This window comes from Aulonocara stuartgranti, assembly GCF_965226115.1.
Source record: "Aulonocara stuartgranti genome assembly, chromosome: 17".
Taxonomy (NCBI): domain Eukaryota; kingdom Metazoa; phylum Chordata; class Actinopteri; order Cichliformes; family Cichlidae; genus Aulonocara; species Aulonocara stuartgranti.
In genome coordinates, this window is record NC_138953.1 from 39,479,967 (window position 1) to 39,498,041 (window position 18,075).

Sequence of the window (18,075 nt, forward strand, 5' to 3'; positions counted from 1 at the left end):
GGAGCTTTTTCTTTAGAGCTACGTTTCAGAACAGGCATAATATTATTTTTGTGAGCAAACATGTCAAACTTTATAACAACTGAAAGAAATCTTTCTGAGGGAGTCTTTATTTTAATCTTCTCATTCACATAAAAAATCCTGAACAAAATGACTGAAAGTAATCACATATTTTACAAAAATCCACCACAAGTTGAAATAAAAATACAAAGCTGGCCAAAATAATCACATTCAAGTTCATCCATCTCTTTCTTTGTGTTCTGCTCTTCACAAATGTTTTTCTAACTTACTGGCAACACAAAACAAACACGTGCAAAAGTCCCCGAGGTAAAAACGTGGAAATAAAAGTTTTTTCCTTTTTTTATTAAAACGAAAATACAAGAAAATACCACGAGAAATATCAGTAAAAAAATTCAGAGTATAAAAAAGATAACTGACATTAAAATGTTGCTCCTCTTAATGGCTTTGATTTGATCTGAAGTTTCAGAGCAAAAGCATCATCATCATCAGTATTTTCAAAAGTCTGTTATCACTCGATTAGACGCTTGTTGACTTAATCAAAAGAAGTGGTCGTCATTGATCGTGAAGAAAGCTTCAGGCAGATAAAACAGTGTAAACATCAGGAAGCGATGCAGTATTTTCATGCTGCTCTTCTGTCACGCCTTCACTCGGCGTAACTTTGAGTCGTGGAGGAACCAGTCAGAGGTGACGTCGAAGACCTCGCTGGTTTCTTTCTCAACGGGATTGTTTGACACCAAGACAAAGATGGAACCTGAGCAGCTATTTGCAGTTGTGCTTTAGCGATAATAAACCCAAGAGTAATCCTTCATGTGTTCTGCTTCTACAGCACGCTGCCGGGTAAATTAGCTGGGGCTCAAACATCAGAGAACTCGACCCTTTGAAAGCCCCGATGCATCCGTGAACAACTCGCAGGCAGTTTCTGAATGTGCTGAATTACATCTGTTTATGAGCAAACACAGACACGTTCGCAAGGTTCTCATCAAATCTTTTCCACATAGTTACCCGGGAAGAGACCTTCCTTCCCTCCAATTCTGCCCGTCCACCAGCCTGAGGGGTCTGCGGAGAGAAACGGTAAAGAAACACGTCATGAACCACTTCCAGTCTATCTCATCAATATGCATCTCCCTACATGTCGTTGCTTTCGTGCACGCACCTTCTTTGACAAGATCTAATACATCATTGGCCTCGAAGCTGATCTCATCCGTGTCTTGGCCGACGTACTGATATAACGCCCGGCAGCGAGGACCCTGAGGTCGAGGCTGCGGTTTAGGAGCAGGAGGAGGTCGCTGGTGGATGCTCATTTTCCTCTGCTTCCTGTGACAAAGGGGGAAAAAGGAGGTGCTCATGACCATAATTTATTCACATCTTATTTATTTACTAACATGAATCAAATTAACTTTTAACTGTCACGCGTGGGTTGAAAATGGCAAAAGTGCCAAAAGCTGCAGTTCCTCAGCTGGCCACTGGGGGCTGGCTCTAAAAGCAAGTCAATCCCAATAAAGTCTCATGTTAAAATATCTAAATTTACAACAGGAAAAAATATGTTTTGCTCTCTGTAGATATTTATCCCCTTTGTTCTCCGTATGAGAGGTAATTTCTGTAAAATTTACCCCTTAAAAGGCTTAAAGTTGGGCTTAATTATAGCTGCCTCTGAGGAATCAGCTGTTCAGTTTCCTTCTAACTACTGATTGTTTTAATAATTCATTTTTAGCAGAATGCAGCATCCAGTTTAAGACCACAGTCAGTCAACTTTGCAAACCAGCACTAGTCTCGGCTAAAACATCCTCAGGACTCATCCCAGTCCGGTCTCATCCGTATCCCAAAAAAGCAGCGGTCAGAATAACAGACCGTCAGCTGAAAAACAAACAAACATAAAAGCAGGGTGTTGTTGTCGTTGACAGAGTCTTTGACTTTAGCCAACAGCGTGCGCCACACCCTGGATGGATTAAAGAGAGGCTGTCGTGATTTTTCTCCCCAGAATTAAGGAATTAATGTGTTTAAATCTCTCTCAACCCCAACATTTATTTAACCAGACTTTCTGACCCGCCTCTGAGTGCAGCTGGTAGGAACTGCTTTGTTCCCAGAACACCCCCTCCCCCCCCAAACCAGCGAAACAGCATCTAGTATGGAAGAGATGATTCAGTAATTCAGTGAAAAACAAACAGGTTTCTCTGCCTCGCTCTAACTTTCAGTTACTCGCAGGTTTCAGCCTCACCTTGGTAATCCCTTACAAACCACACCTTCCTTTCTTTTTTAATGTCTTTTTTAAACATGTCTTACCCTGACATGCCCTGATCAGGCACATTAAGGAAGTCCAAGTTTCCTTGGTTATACTGGTTTGGCGCTGGAGGTCGGGGGCCCCTCTGGGATCCCAGTTTGGGCGGGCCTCCCTGGAGTGGTCGGCCCTGCTTTTGCGGGGAGGAATACGTGATATCGGCTTGTGGGTTATGAGGACCTCTGGGGAATTTGGCTCCACCGTTCTGATGCGCTGAGGAGAGAGAACGAAGCGTGTGCTTCAATAACAGAGCAGCAGTACGACGGTAAAGACTCAGAACGGCCCATTTCAGTGTTACATGACACGACTGTTATCACTGGTGCCTTTGCTGCTTTATTGTTTTACAGCTTCACATACTGCAGCCATATGTCGTACTGAACGAGCTTTTATTTACGACCTAGATGTACAAAGTAAGCAATCGGCTGTTCAATACACAAAGTAAAAAGGATTATGATTGAAACAGCTGAAAAGTTAATCAAAATGCAACAGAGTGTAAATACTGCAGTACTTTATGTTTCAATAAGTACATCCACACTTCCTATTTAGTTACTTTGAGCCACTGGGAAGGGTTTTTCCACAGGTGAGGATCACAGGTGAGTAGTGGCTTACATTTGGGCGCTACGTGGTTTCTTCCTCCTCTTCCTCCACCGGAAGACGGAGGAAACGACTTCCTGGTTGGCTCTAATCAAAAGAAGGGACAGTTAGGATGCTTATACAGGCAGCATTTTATTTACTATTTAAATTTGTTCCTACTTTTTTCAAGTCTATACGGCATCATGACTTATTTTAACCTACTGGAGGATTTGGGTAGACCATCTCCTATTGTGACAGACAGGGTCTTCCCTCCAGGTTTGAGCTGGGCCACGTCTCCAGGGCCTTTCTGGAACACTACTATTCTGGTGCCTCCTCCACCCCAGCCCTCCTTCTTCACTCTGAACTCCAGCCTGAAGCAAGAAGAACCTGCGTTAGTCACCCCTGCGTGTTTTTCTCATGCTAACAAAGGCTGTGTGTTCCTCTACCGACCTGTCACCGAAGGAGATTGTCAGTTTTCTTTTTGTCACTTCCTCGTAGCGTTTGGAAAGCAAACTGAGGAACTCTGTCTTAAAGTTGGATTCCAGCAAACTGTCATACTGGGCTTCGTGGAGGATGAAGAAATCATCCTGTCTCGTACTAAGAAGGAAAAAAAAATACCATGAACTCACTCTTGCTGAAGTTTAAAAACAGAAAGAGGAAGCAGTGCGGGTAACTGAAACACTGAAAGACATTCAAGGAAGCGTTAAAATAGCAGCAAGAAGAGAGCAGAGGATGCAGTTACATTTTTCACTTCAGCAACAGCAGCAGTAACAACATACACAGGCTACATAAAAATGAGAGATTTTAGTAATGAATCTGTGTTAATTAGATACACACCTGAGAGAGACACTGCTGATGCCTCCAAACTCCATCTTCCGCTTTAGTACTTCCTTTATCTGTCCTTTCTCAGGTCCCTTCTTCACCTTCTCTCGGCCAATCAGATAGATGCCTTTCGGTGTCAGGATCAAATCTCTCTTGATAGACTGGGTTGGGGGGAGAAAAGGAAAGCGGGTGACTCTGGGGACAAGGCACAACTCAATTCAGTTACTTATACAGCGCCAAATCACAGCAACAGGCGCCTCAATGTGCTTTATGTTGTAAGGTACAATAACACACACGGAGAAAAACCCAACATGATTGTTGGGTTTTCTTTTTTTTCTTTGGGTACATTTTTTCTGAAGTCGACAACAAGCAAGAAAGCGTGAATTTAATGTCTTTTATAAATCTTAAGGTCTTATTGTTATAGAAACTGAACAGAGAGTACGTTGCCAAACTTGAGCCACCCTTCATTTCCTTATTTTTATCAACGTTTTCTTAGGCAATAGTTTTCCAGACTTTCTGAAGGTCTTTTAGTTGTTTTCCTTGGCGATTGGCTGCTTGTGCCTGACGGTTTTCAGAGGAATGCTTTTGACCTGCGAGTCAATCGAGCTTGTTTCTACACACAACACATAAAAAAGTTTTGAAAAATGCCTGATATAACATCCCGAGCACACACACGTGGACGGGCCTCCCCAGAGCCTCGACTGCAACACTGCTGCAGCAGTGTGGGGTCATGTTGATGGAGAGCAGAACAAATGACAGCCAACATCCAAAGAAGAGCTGCGAATGTCCTTCAAGGAGCCAAGAAAAGAACTATTCCTGACGACTACTTTAAGAAAGCTGCCCAGGATAATTCAGGCTGAAGAATCAAGGTGGTCACACGAAACCTTCAAGCTTGTTAGAACGTAAAAACTCACTTTTTCTCTTTTATACTCTATTTCCATGTATGTTTGCAACATGTTTCAATAAATCACTTTTCTAGCAAAATATAAAGAAATGACGGATTGGCTCAAGACTTTTGCACAGTACTGCAACTCTTTCTTTGATTGGACGAAAACACAAGAATTCAAACCTTGAACCTGCGATCAAACTTGTTAACCGAATCAGCGAAGTCGACGCGCTCCCTCTTGGCGAGGAACTGCCGCAGCTCAGGCCTCTGCTCCAGCCCGAGGTAGTCGCCAACGAAGTTCCTGTTGATGCTGTTTTTCCTCCGCTCTTTGGAGTTGTACAGGATGTCTGAGGCTGCGAGTCACAAGGAACAACAAACATTTCTAAAACCAACTCAAGCTCTTTGGTGCAACCTGTGCGGGGAATCTCGTCGTTTGTGTAACTCACCCTCTTCTCTCATCTGTTCGTACTTCTTCCTCGCGATGAATTTTCTCCAGGCTTTTTGAATGATTCTGGCAAAAGTGTCAAACTTCCTCTCTCTCATCTCCTCAAGCAGAAACAGCTGAAAGGCATATGTGCATGAGTATTTCTGCAGGTTTAGTGCATGTTAGAGCAGGATGACCTTCAATCCTCCCTTAGCTATGCTGCAATAGACCCAGGCTGCTTGGAGATTCCCATGATGCACTTGTTGTTTCTTCTTCACTCCCCCTTTATCACTCTCTCCGTGTTTATGTGCCGCTCTACATTTAATCATTAGTTATTATTAATATCTGGCTCTCTGTCTCAGTGTGTCTTTTGTCCCGTCTTCCTCCCCCGGATTCTGTCAGAGGTTTCTTCCTGTTAAAAGGAAGTTTTTCCTTCCCACTATCACCAAATTGTTGTTCACAGGAGCTCGTCTGATTGCCGGGGTTTCCTCTGTATTTTTGTAGAGTCTTTGCCTTTCAATATATATATTTCAATATATGCCAGGTCTCTCTTGGAAATGAGATTTTTAATCTCAATGAGAGTTTTTACCTGGATAAATAAAGGACTAATAAAAAATAAAGGACTAATATTTTTTTATACATTAAATGGAATTAAAGTGGTTAATGAACCAGCTGAGGCAGTATTATTAGCTGCTGTCAAGCCTGTTTCACTGAAAAACTTGCAAAAACTTCCCCCAACATGTTGCAGCTATGTGGAGGTTAGAAAGTAGCTGTGGTCTGAACTTTTTTAATCTTTGAAGCTATTTCAGTCCCTTTTCACGCAAACATTTGAGCGCAGCAACATTAATATCGTCCTGCTGAGATGAGTCAAAAAACACATGCAGCATAATCTTCTCTGCTCTTTACCTCACTGAGAGGTACGAGAGCTTATGTGAGCTTTTCTTTATTTGTAAATGGTAAATGGCCTGTATTTGTATAGCACTTTACACATCCAGTCATCCTCACATCCACACACTGGTGATGGCAGCTACATTGCAGCCACAGCCACCCTGGGGCGCACTGACAGAGGCGAGGCTGCCGGACACTGGCGCCACCGGGCCCTCTGACCACCACCAGTAGGCAGGAGGTGAAGTGTCTTGCCCAAGGACACAACGACCGAGACTGTCCAAGCCGGGGCTCAAACCGGCAACCTTCCGATTACAAGACGAACTCCCAACTCTTGAGCCACGATCGCCAAGATAAGTTGATTATGTTACAACACTGGTTAGAACAAATATGCAGCCTGAGGGAATCTAAAATATGAAGCTCCGTACCGATTCGGGGTTCTTCACAAAGACTTTGGTGCGTCCCATCTGGTATTGATCGTTATCCATGTTGACGGAGCGAAGGAGGTGAAGCACCCCCTGCTGCTCTGGCCCTCTCCAGCACGGCCATGTTTCGGCTGTCAGAATGGCGTACCTGGATTCAAAAAGCACCAAACAAACAAATCACAGTGAGAGCTGTGTGTCTTTTTTCAGGCAGCGATTCCATGAACACGCACGATTAAACTTACCTCATCAGGAATTTACTGAAGAGTCTCCGATATGCGAATCCAGCCCTTCGTACGCGGATGTTTTCCCGCAGTCCGAGGTATTCTACTTGATGCCTGGCCCTAAAAACAGATAGCGCCGCTGATCAGCAAACGTTCCCTGTGAAATCTTTCAGAGTTCCTCAAAGCGTGACGGCGAGCATTCTCACCTGCTCTCCTCCCAGTCTTTCGGCCGCTTTGTCTCATTGGGTTTGATGCAGCGGATGTAATGCGGCGTGCACTTCATCAGCGTGTTCACCAGGTCGTTCGCTTGTTTCTGCGAGGGAAACAACAGCGTGAGACGAATGCGCTGCTGCACAAAATCAACCGTCGACAGATTGAAAAGCTCTCACCTTGATCTTTGAACTTGCCGTGGTCGGCCTTCCTTTTTTATCTGTGTTGAGGTTTTCGGGGAACAAGCTACGGATGAAGTTACTAAAGAGACACGTTTTTTTTAATGCATTGTTTTTTTTAAATTACGCCTTCAGTGCAACAATCAGACCAGTACAGGAAACTCACAATTCACTGCTCTGCATGAGCTCGATGAGGTCGGGGAAAAGCACGTCCCGATTTCTCTCACAGAAGCCGTTGATATCATACGACACCTGCGATGACACCAGATATTTTCACTGAAAAACCCCCAAAAACAAATCTTTGAGGTTTATAAGCGCCACATCGAGCAAACAAAATCAAATCTTACCTTCCCGGCGTAGTGATGTATAACAAAGCCCGAGTTCCAGCTGTTGAAATGTTCGTGCGTCCCCACAGCAGCCTGCAGTTTCTGCAGCAGAGTGCCATCTGCACCCTCTCCTTTGGCATGCATGGTGGCGCACACATCATCCAGCACGCTCATTATACCCGGAGGGTTCTGCAAAGAGACGACGGCTTTTTAGCTGCGATTTTGTTCTTACGAGTTTTGATAACTTTTAGATAAACGAATAAGAAATATCTGTTAGAAATGGTAAATGGCCTGTACTTGTATAGCGCTTTACTCAGTGCCTAAGGACCCCAAAGCGCTTTACACTACATCCAGTCATCCACACATTCACTCACTGGTGATGGCAGCTACATTGTAGCCACAGCCACCCTGGGGCGCACTGACAGAGGCGAGGCTGCCGGACACTGGCACCACCGGGCCCTCTCACCACCACCAGAAATTGATACAAATTAGCACACGTGCAGTTACATAATACAAATTTTTTTGACATGACCACCTGGTAACTTTTGATTGTAATGTTTTTGAATTCAAATTGAATTAGAGGTTCCCAGTAAACATGTGTAGAGCTTTAATATGAGCTTTAAAGACCAGAGTAAAACTTATATAAAGTTACTTTTATACAGTAGTTTGATTGAAAGCCTGATGTCTGTAGACCGCATGTAAATCCCCATTTTTTAGTCATCCAGTGAAACACTTCAAACACACAAATTCATACAAGGAGATAAAACTGCAGCTCCTCCACCAATGCCTCATATGTCTTTTTTTCTTCTCTTTTTGGCTTTTGGGAATATCATATATTATCTGATTTACTGTGAAAATAAATGTGCAATAAAACTTTTCCAAAAACAAAATGCAAATGTTACCCCCGATGTTACTGCTATATCTTGGTCACGTGACTTGATTCTTCCTGTTGTGACCCCGAGCGCTCTGTTCTTCCGTTTCACTGTTTTCAGGAAGCAGAGCACCAAACTCTCGCTGCTTTAGGGGCCCACTTGTTTTCTAATGAGAGCCAGTTTTACACGATCTGCATAAACCCTCCGTCAGTCATCGCGTTTACGAGCTTACCAGTTTATTTTCAATAAGGTCGCACACGATCTTGTTGTTGAAGTACTCGATGGGCGTCCACTTGATGCCCTCCTGAACATATTCTTCCTGAGAGACAATGAGAGCAAAACATTTGGTTTGAGGACATACAGTGATCCTCACCAACTGAAACACAGTGGAGTCAAATGCATGCGCTGCACAGTGCAGTTACAATTCAATTCTATTTATATAGTTATATTTATAGTTACCTGCTCAGCCTTCAGGGTGAGTTCGATGAAGATCTGTTGCAGTTTCTCGTTGACAAAGTTGATGCAAAACTGCTCAAAACCGTTTCTCTGAGGAAGCGAATACAACACAGTCAGTAAGAGATGAAACAAATCCTGCTATTAAACACACATTTAGTCTTTTAGTGGATGCGTGCAAAGGTTAAGTATCTGGAAGTTATGAGAAGCCTAACCTGGAATATCTCAAAGCCATAAATGTCAAGCACTCCGATGCTGAATTCCTCATATGGTTTCTGGATGGCTTTATTTATAGACTGGAGAAGTAAGGACACGAGACAAATGCAAAGAGCAGATGAGGTGCATGAATACATGTCAGCTGAATTAAAAGCAAATGTTTCATTTTCTTTAGTCTGTTTTTGCTCAGCTGCATCATCAAGCGTGATTACCTCCACCAGGTAGTCAAAGAGGCGTGCATACAGCGCTTTGGCCAGGGCATCTCGTGTGTAGTTGGCCTGCTCCTGGTTCAGGGTCACGTTAATGGACTCAGACTTCCCTCCCCACTTTGAATCCATCTTCCGGCTGGTCAGCTTGTCCTGCAGACGGTTGGGGTCGATGCCCAGCAGATAGGCGGGGAATGCGAGCACTGGAGCGAAGCAAAGTCAAGTTGTAGTTCAATCGTGCCAAAAGCGGACTCGTAATTCAGATGTGTTTTATTATGCCATAAGCAAAGACTTCCTATGATGAATTAATGATACCCTCCCTAGACAGAAGCCAACGGAGGGTATCATTGCTGCTTTGGATGTAACCACCAATTATCTACTGAGGCAGTAAACAGGGAAGTCGTCTGTGTGTAGGGATTCTATTCATTTGTAGGGCGTGTGCCGGGGACGACCTTTGTTATGGTGATATCCAGCGGGAGTATGACTGCATGTGAACAGAAGATGCGTCGGCACGTGTGTGTCGCACTCACAGTCTGTGCTTTCCACCTGCCCATAGTTGCCTGCTTCTATGAAGCTAATGTTTCCCAGGTGGAGGATACCCGCAACGATCTGCAGCACCTGCGTCTGGATGTCACCTGGGATCCCAATCACCTGCATGGCCTCCTGAAGAACAAATCCAAGAAGAAAGTGTGACGGCAGCAGCTTCACCACAACGTGAGGAGATGTCAAGCAGAACTACTTTACGTCCACATTTTATTTCCTGCCAGCAATCAATGTAGATCAGCTAGAGCCACTATAATGGGTTTAGCTACAAAGCATTGATCAGACTTTCCACACAGCAAACCTGGGACCAAGCACAGGTTTGCTGAACACCACTGGATCCCACCTATAAGTTTGCGTACCATAGTTTCCTGGAAGTCTTTGCTGTCATTGGTCCCATCCACCTTGTATGTCCCAGACTGGTTGAGGTAGTAGTAATAATCAGGAGTCATGATGCCCAGGGCCTCTCTCTGCTGAGCACTAGCTCCCTCTATCAACTGGAAAACAACAACGCAGGCCCAGCAGGAGTCACACACACACACTGGCTTCATATTGAATGAAGATCTTGCAGCTTAAGAGGAACTCTGTCTTTTTTTTTTTAAAGGAGTTGCTATTAATCTGCGGTTTGTGCTCATCAGCCTCTCACCTGATAGTAAATGTGGAAGTTCCTCTCGTTCTCGTTCTGGCTGACCACCCTTGACTTCTCGAGCAGAAAGTTTGATATTTTTCCACCATCTGGCTCCCCTCCTCTGCTGAACTGGATCTCAAAGTATTTCCCCTGATTAATGTAAAAATCAAAGTCAACACTTGGAGTTGAGAAACGAGGCTGCGAGGAAATCTGTCCTCACTCATTATTGCAGATCAGCCAGTGTCAAAATTTGCTTTCAGGATGAGACGGTTCTCAAATCATGCGACCATTTCCTAAAGATAAACCACTTCCATGTTCACTACATTTATATGAGTCAGAAAATATATGCGTGCACGCTCAGTACACGAGAGCTGTGATGGTGTACAAAGGGTAACAGGAAATATAACTAATTGCTCTTCTGATATCTCACGCTAACGCTGCAGACATGCAGGTCAGGGTGGTTTATGGGTGTGATCATTAGGACCCTTCTTATGAGAAACCAGAATGAATGCAATAAAAGTGTTTTTGAAGTGCACGAGAATGTTGTAATAAATCACTTGTAATGAGGCTACAGGCACATATGTGGCTCTGCATAACCTCGCTCTGCAATGCTTGGAGACAGCTGTTATTACTTACATGCTAATATTAGCTAATCACCTTAAAAACATCATAGTACCGTGTTATTCCAATGGAGCACTTCCCTCTCACTCCTAGAATTTCCAAAAGTAGCACAGGGGGCGGAGCCTTTAGCTATTAGGACGCTTTACAGCGGTGCCACCTTCCAGTTTGGATTCAGAGGACAGACACACGCGCTAGTTTTAAGATTAAAGCGTTCCTTTTTTTGATAAAGGTCATAGATAAAACTGAGTCAGGCGGGTGGGGGACTTCCAAAACACAATGAGCACTTGTTCTCCGCTCCTGTTGGTGCCACTACACCTTGTCTTCCCTCCCACAGAGTTTGTGTATTTTCTGACACTCCTGGTTCTACTGGAGGCCTTAAAAGGGAGTTCTTTCTCCCCACTGTTGCCAAGCGCTTGCTCATAGGGGATCGTGGGATTGCTGAGGGTATTTCTCTAATATAATAAGCTGATATTCAGCATGGGTACTGTTTATAAAGCTAAACATCTTAGCTTTTTTACAACTAGCACACTCAGCAAGCTAAAGCGAGTGACTGCTGAACTCTTGAATGTTTTATTTTTGGGGTGTGGGGTTGACTTCTTTTTGTTTTTCTTTTTAAATGAGCAGGTATATTACTTAATAACTATAAACTTGATAGAAAGCATCCACACCAGGTCTTCAAGTAAAAAACTCATACTTACAAAACGACTAGAGTTGTTGTTGCGAACAGTCTTGGCATTACCAAAGGCTTCCAACAGAGGATTTGACTGCAGGATGATTTCTTTTACATGCTGCCACACACATGCACACAAACATTAACACAATACCAGACAGTGAAAAACCTCCACGCCACACTGAAGGAAGTTTAAAGGTTTTTTGACTCATTTTGAAGATTCATATAAGGCGGAGCGAGCATACGGTCTGTACCTGCACTTTCGATCCTCCTCCGGATACTTTGGAAATGTAACCCATGATGTATTTGGCAGCCACTGTCTTCCCAGCACCGCTCTCACCGCTACCGCAGCCACGTAAAAAAAGGCAGACAACACACCGCAAAGCCATATTTTATTGTCAAACATACCTGCACGGCACAGCATGGGCGTCAGCGTGGGAAGCAGAAAACTCACCTGATGATAACACACTGATTCTCCCCGTCAATCATCATGTTTCTGTACATGTTGTCAGTCAAGGCGTAGATGTGCGGTGGATTCTCATACTGGGCCTGTAGAGCGAAACGGTTTGAGGTCAGTTTGAGTAAAACGAGCGTAGGGCAACAGCAGGCAACAGGAAGAACCTCTGCACCACATATGCCACAAGTTTAAAGAAGTCATGAGAAGACGGCGATGAAAATTCACTTACAGCTCCTTGATAGAGTTCAATCTCTCTGTCAGTGAAGTAGGGCATCTGTTTGAAGGGGTTAACAGATATCAACACAGGGCCGATGTAAGTCTGGAGAGGGCGGCTGAGGAAAGTTTGGGAATGATGCATCATATGGTTTAAATACGCTTAAACAGGGCGTACGTACATTAGACGTTTTGAAGAAAGTGAAATGTTTTTGCTTTGTTCTGTTGACATATGAGCTAAAGCTAATGTTAGGCACCTTCAAACACCCCATCTTCTAATAGCTTCCTGGGGGGCAGGTTTCACTCTTTCACTCTGCAGGTGAAACAGAAAACAGGCAGAGTATACGCTGGCAGCCCTCGCATCAGCGCGCTTTCAAACACCAAAACCGAGGCTGAAGCAAATCACAAGTTTCAGCTCATGCTCGTACCGTACACGAAGTCTGAACCAAAATGTCACGGTGACATCATCGCTGACATATTTCTGCTAATGTCAAAGCCAAATCTGCCTGGTGCTCACCGACCTGAATGACTACCCATGGGGCCCACCTGCCAGACGGAGGGAAGGGGAAATACCAAAGTCATGAATCCATTGTAACCTAAATAAAGCCACGTGTGACAGACATGACCAGTGTCATTATCAGTTCACTTCCTTACTGATAAGACTGGTAAGACAGAGGCCTGCTTTACCCAAGGATCCCACGTTAACAGGAGAGTAACTCTAACCAAAGACACCGGACGTGATTAACAAACAGCTTCTTATCTAAGCGAGTCGTTCTCGATATAACATCAACTCGCTCTCACTCAGGATTTAACATGGATGGGTTTTTTCTCTAAATATGGCTCTGACGTTCAGCTGTGCTTTCAGAAGACGGAAGTGGGCTGTTGAGTCACACGGTGAACTCAGAAGAGGAAGAGTGAATTCCTTATATTTATGCCCATATATGTTTGTTTGATTGTCTGTGAATTTGTGTTTTGATCAGCACATCTGTGGGTGGATAAGAAGACTGTACACAAATATGGAAGAAGGCCATTTCAGCCAAGGTGATTTTTCACTTCATGCTTTCACGTTCGGGTTCTTTAGCGAGATTCAATGTGAAGATGGAGCAGATTGTGGGGACAGTTTAAATAGAGGCCTTTAGTTCCCGTCAGACTGCAGGTATAATTTACAACATCAAACACAGCTTGTAGGATACAAAGATGTAGTCGTCCATGTATCTCTTCTTCAGGTTGTCCACGATGGCGTCTTCGGTGATCTTTGACAGGAGGACCATGTCGTCCACGCCGCTTTGCTTGACATTTTGACTCTGCCAGTGGTACTTTGCCTGAATCGCAGAGGAGAGGAAGACTCTGTTAGTAACGACGTGTTGCAATAATCTTTAAAAGGACATTTTACTCAAGCTGAGTTTCCTCATCAAAGAAACTACCACACGCTGTGACGCAAAAGCAGCGTAGCTCAGCGTACTCTGTGGCTGAGTGGGAATTTGGACCGGAAAAATAAGCATTTTGAAACAATATTAGTGTTTGTTGTAGAGACGAGAGCTTTAGAGAGCCGTGTGGGCATCACGAAGGAAGGAAGGAAACAAGCAAACCAAAAACGAAGCAAAGGAAGAAAGACATGTAAAAAAAAGAAAACAGGAGGCCGAGCGAAGATTTCAAATGAAAGCGTTTCAAGCTTTGGCATCAGTAAAGCCAAAAACACAATTACCAGTGTGGTTGTCATTACAGGAAGCTCGGGGCTCGTTACCAGGAAACTGGTCACAGATGAGGTGAGCTCATTTTCTAGCTCGGACATTTTAGAGAAGCTTCTTCTAATTTGCCTCAACAATGCGACACCTACACAGGAGGCGAAGATAAACTAGCAATAAACTGATTGTTTCCACAGTTTCAGCTCAGGAGCGCTCGCCTCGTTGTTATTTCAGCCTGAACTCTGTTTGATGGGTGAAAGCTGGGGAAACACAAAGGAGGTCTCTTTGCCAAAGTGGGTGAAGAAGAGGCTGAAGGATCCAGCCACAGTTGAAGAACCAATGTGTCATCTCGGTTATGACGTCTTTGTCACTTGGTGAGCTTGTTGTGCTCATCTATGACCTCGGTGGGCGTGACCTCTACCTCTGTCTCTACACGTCATGAAGAAAAGCTCTGCACATTGTAACAAACCTCGTGCTAAGAAGTCGTATTTCATTAGATTTTTTTAACATCTTGCTGGTTTCTGGTTTCAGTCCCTTCTTATGAAAAACAATAAACGCTTAATTAGCCGCAAATATTAGCAGAACCTCTACAGATTCTGCTGATGCTTCATTTTTAGCTCATCAGCAAAAAATAGAAACACAAAGTTTCATTATGAAACACTGTCAGTGTGCAAACGCCAACAAAGAACGATGCATACAGATGCTGCGTGTGTGACGGGCATGATTACATATTCGTGTCTTAAATAAGCACAGCATGCATGCGTGTTTAGTGCACGCTTTTGTTTCTGAATTTAAAGCCCCTGAGGGGGAAAGAGCGGGCGGAAGTCACAAGTTTAAAGCTAATTCGCGAGTCTCTTTTTTCTCATATACGTGCCAGTGCTCACACCCTCTGAGCTTAAAGCATAAATCAGATATGACTCTGACACAAACTCCATTAAACAGGCCCAAACTACGCCAAAGCTGGGGACTATTTTTATCCGTGGATCAATATGAATTTGCCCTGTAACGACTGTTATAAATGAAGGCGTCAGCACTCGGACAGTGCTGCTGGCAGGATGAGTTCACAGCTTTGGTGCCTTTCAGTGACGTGATGACAACACGACTAGAAGAGAAACAGCAGAGATCAGCGTCTCTTTAAATAGAACTCAAATACCAGATTTTTATGTTCTGCGAGATCAGAATCTGCGATCGTCTTTAATATTTTACTAGAAGAGGTTAAACGGCTTTGATGCGGTGTTGGTAATCTAATGATCACCTACTGATGAGCTGATACACAAACGTCGTTGCTGGTTAACAGATTATCACACACGAGCAATTAGTAAGAGTTTGCCTGTCGTCCTGTCTCGATGGCAGATGGCTGAAGCTGATTCCACTGGAGGTTTCTTCCTGTTAAACGGGAGTTTTTTCTTCCCACTGTTGACAGTTGGATGCTAACAGGGGGTCACCTGATTGTTGTTGATGCTTTCTGATACTCAGATTTTTTCCTACAATATTAAAATGCAAAGCAAGGGGGTAAGTAGATGCCATTTAACTGAGATTAAATCATCGGCTGCCCGCAGTAGCTGACCTCCTTTAAATCTTATATCATTTTTAAATGGAGCTGTGTACAGATTAAATGGATACTCGTGTATTGAACTAGTTCAGGAGTAGGTTTGTAGGACTGGAGAGACTATTATAGAGGTAAAGTTATTAGTTATGTTTATACAACCTTTAAAAAGTCAACATCGTCCACCAGGAAGAAAAAAACATGTTCCTGTTTTTTAGCTGTGATGACATCACACTAGTCTTCACTGAAAGACCAGCCGCCTTTAAAAGAAAAAAAAGTAATGCAAATATCCAACACCTTAAGAACCACAAACTACATGCCAGTCAGTTGCGGTGAGGTGTGGTTATCAGCAGACGTTGAATCTCAAAAGCTTTCCACATCAAACCGGAACTTTCTGCACAGTTGTTTAAAGAAAGCAAGAAAAAGACGACCCTGTGATGCATTTGACACTTCTCATAATTTATTTCTGTCGGGCACGGTTTTATTCCTTTTCTTCCTTTGCTGTCATGTGTAAACAGGCGAGCGCGACACAGATTTGAAAGCTTTTGTCACACTTGAGATGATGACAGATAAATGGCTCGGAGCCTAAATGTAAAGGTGGCGTGTAAACAGGGAGCTGGGCGTGCATTTTCACTTTCTTCCCTCTTGAAACTGCTCGTTTACCTCCATTTGTCAGATGTGGCTGCTGGTGCAGCTACGACTGCTGTGCGATCCTGGATGTGTGGAGACCTTCTGTGTGCAAGGAGGAAGTGTTGTGACAGAAACTGCAGGCCTCTCCTGTAGTCCACTTCCCCTCTCACACCTCATTGCTGCATCTTGTGAAACCCTCTAAACTTTGTACATGCTACCAGTTCTCTTCCTGCAGCTGCCTGCAGCTCGGTCCGTTAGCCCCCCTCGAGTGAACCACTCCTCATTATCCTCCCTTTAAATTCAAGCTCATCTGTCTTTCCTGCTCGACTGGTCACTTTCTTACTCTGTCTATGATATTGAAAGTTTCTACCTGTGCCTCAAATTGAAATCGCACAGCACTGCTTTAAGCTCGAGTCTGTGAGAAAGTGAGCTTGTCCCTGAAAAAGAGGAAACATCACTCTGCTGCTGTGAAGGAGATGAATTCCCCTGAAGAGATCTTATCTCATCTCTTCTGATGCCAAAACTCACTTTAAAGCACAAAAAATCCTCCTTTGGCTTTTAGAAAAGGAGAGAAGTGACATGAGCTGAATTTGCTTTGCAAAAGAAAACTGACTGAAAACGTACAAAGCCATCACAATTTGCCCTTTCAGCCGAGAAAACCACAGCAAACAGGTAACTGAAATGCACAAAATGTTACAGCTGTGAGAGCAGATGCAGGTGGTTGTACTGTACCATTGTTCCCGCGGGCCTCTCTCCTCCTCAGCCGTCCACTGTCCAGAGAGATGGTGTGGGGGGGGGGGGGTTTGCGCGTGTTGTAAAAAATCCACAGGTTGACCTTAGATTGCTGCCATCGCACAACCAGGACAGCCAACAGCAACCAGCACCCTACAAGACATCCAGTACAGTATTCAAAAACCTACTTCCTCATACTCCCACCGGCAGTGTGTGTGAAACAAGAACTGCTCTAACACACACTGATGCACATTAACTCACCGCATGAAGCCCAGCCGCTTACTTCTCCATTCTGCGCTCTGTCATGCTCGGAGTCGTCAGACGGGAGGATGAAGAAACGACGGCCGGGTCCACGGCACAATTAGTCAGCCCAGTTCGCCTGCCGCACAGCAGGCGACGCTCATCCGCAGAAAGGGGATAGTTATCTTAAATCAGTTGCCAAATGATGGTGTTTCAGCCGTGTGTTAGCGGCTCCACCCAGGCTGTGGTCGCTTCATGTAGCGGCTTCTCATAGTGTTTGTCTTGTCAGAGAGGCTGCTGCCTCCAACGCCCATAATAACAGACGGGTTCATTCAGAGTCGACTTTGTAGTGTGTGAGTGGAGGTGTCAGTTGCTGGTTTTCCTGTGTTTTACGTCAGCTGGATCGAGAGTCTTTAAAGCTCCTGCAAGATGCGCGTGCCAGCGCAGGGTCAGGTCTCATTCATTCACGGGCGGGTTTGTGACTCTTTCAGATGTGGGGTTTCTCTGTGATTGCACCTCTGATTGTTTCTCATTATTGTCAGTGCACTCCTTTTTTTTTCTCTTGTCGTTTAAAGTCACGTTTTTCTTAGTTTGTATTTAGTTTTGTGTCTTTGTGGTTGGAACTTCACTAGTGTGTTCGAGGTTGTCTCATGAGCCTCCTTTTAATTACTTCTACCGTTTTTAACTCAGTCTCTTTTCAGGTGTTGCACATAATATATAGCGATGTGTTTTGCATGCGGCCGTGTCTCCTGATAACACGGGACCGCAGAGACAAATGCAGGCCTGCATTTAGGCCTGTGGTGCATGCTCAGCTGCTCGAGCTGTGACCTAAACCAGCGGCCTCGATTCCTTTTAAATTTGTTCTAGATCCTCGTGCGGATGTAAATTTCAGTCAATGCTTCTAAAGCACAGAGGAAGAAACTTTCTCCGACTAAACGTTCTACACCCGCTTCACACGAGGACCGGAGGGAACGCAGGAGCGAGCTGCTGCTGATTTTGAGATCCTTTTAAAGCACTTCACGTCTCGCCTCGGTGCCTGTGTTTCTCACGCTCGCCGTGTATGAACCAGCGCGGGACCGTCAGCCAGAGGAGCTGAGAACAGCTGGAATCTTTAAACATCAG

The 18,075-nt window shown here is 44.3% G+C and overlaps 1 protein-coding gene across 1 annotated transcript; it reads right to left on the minus strand.

Annotated features, from left to right (window-relative positions):
- Window positions 1–89: 89 nt before the first annotated feature.
- Window positions 90–17,798, minus strand: myo1f (myosin IF). The gene is made up of 29 exons (XM_082511201.1): window positions 16,975–17,798; window positions 16,714–16,866; window positions 13,314–13,442; window positions 12,137–12,226; window positions 11,905–11,999; window positions 11,705–11,792; window positions 11,479–11,568; window positions 10,178–10,309; window positions 9,894–10,028; window positions 9,522–9,654; window positions 8,998–9,194; window positions 8,785–8,865; window positions 8,576–8,662; window positions 8,349–8,435; window positions 7,266–7,433; window positions 7,085–7,170; window positions 6,919–7,000; window positions 6,736–6,842; window positions 6,551–6,649; window positions 6,312–6,456; window positions 5,021–5,135; window positions 4,758–4,927; window positions 3,704–3,849; window positions 3,317–3,463; window positions 3,089–3,237; window positions 2,903–2,974; window positions 2,299–2,506; window positions 1,172–1,332; window positions 90–1,074 (listed from the first exon to the last, which is right to left on the minus strand). The coding sequence occupies exons 2-29, from the start codon at window positions 16,714–16,716 to the stop codon at window positions 998–1,000; spliced, it is 3,279 nt and encodes a 1,092-aa protein (XP_082367327.1). The 5' UTR covers window positions 16,717–16,866; window positions 16,975–17,798; the 3' UTR covers window positions 90–997.
- Between the last annotated feature and the right edge of the window lie 277 nt (window positions 17,799–18,075).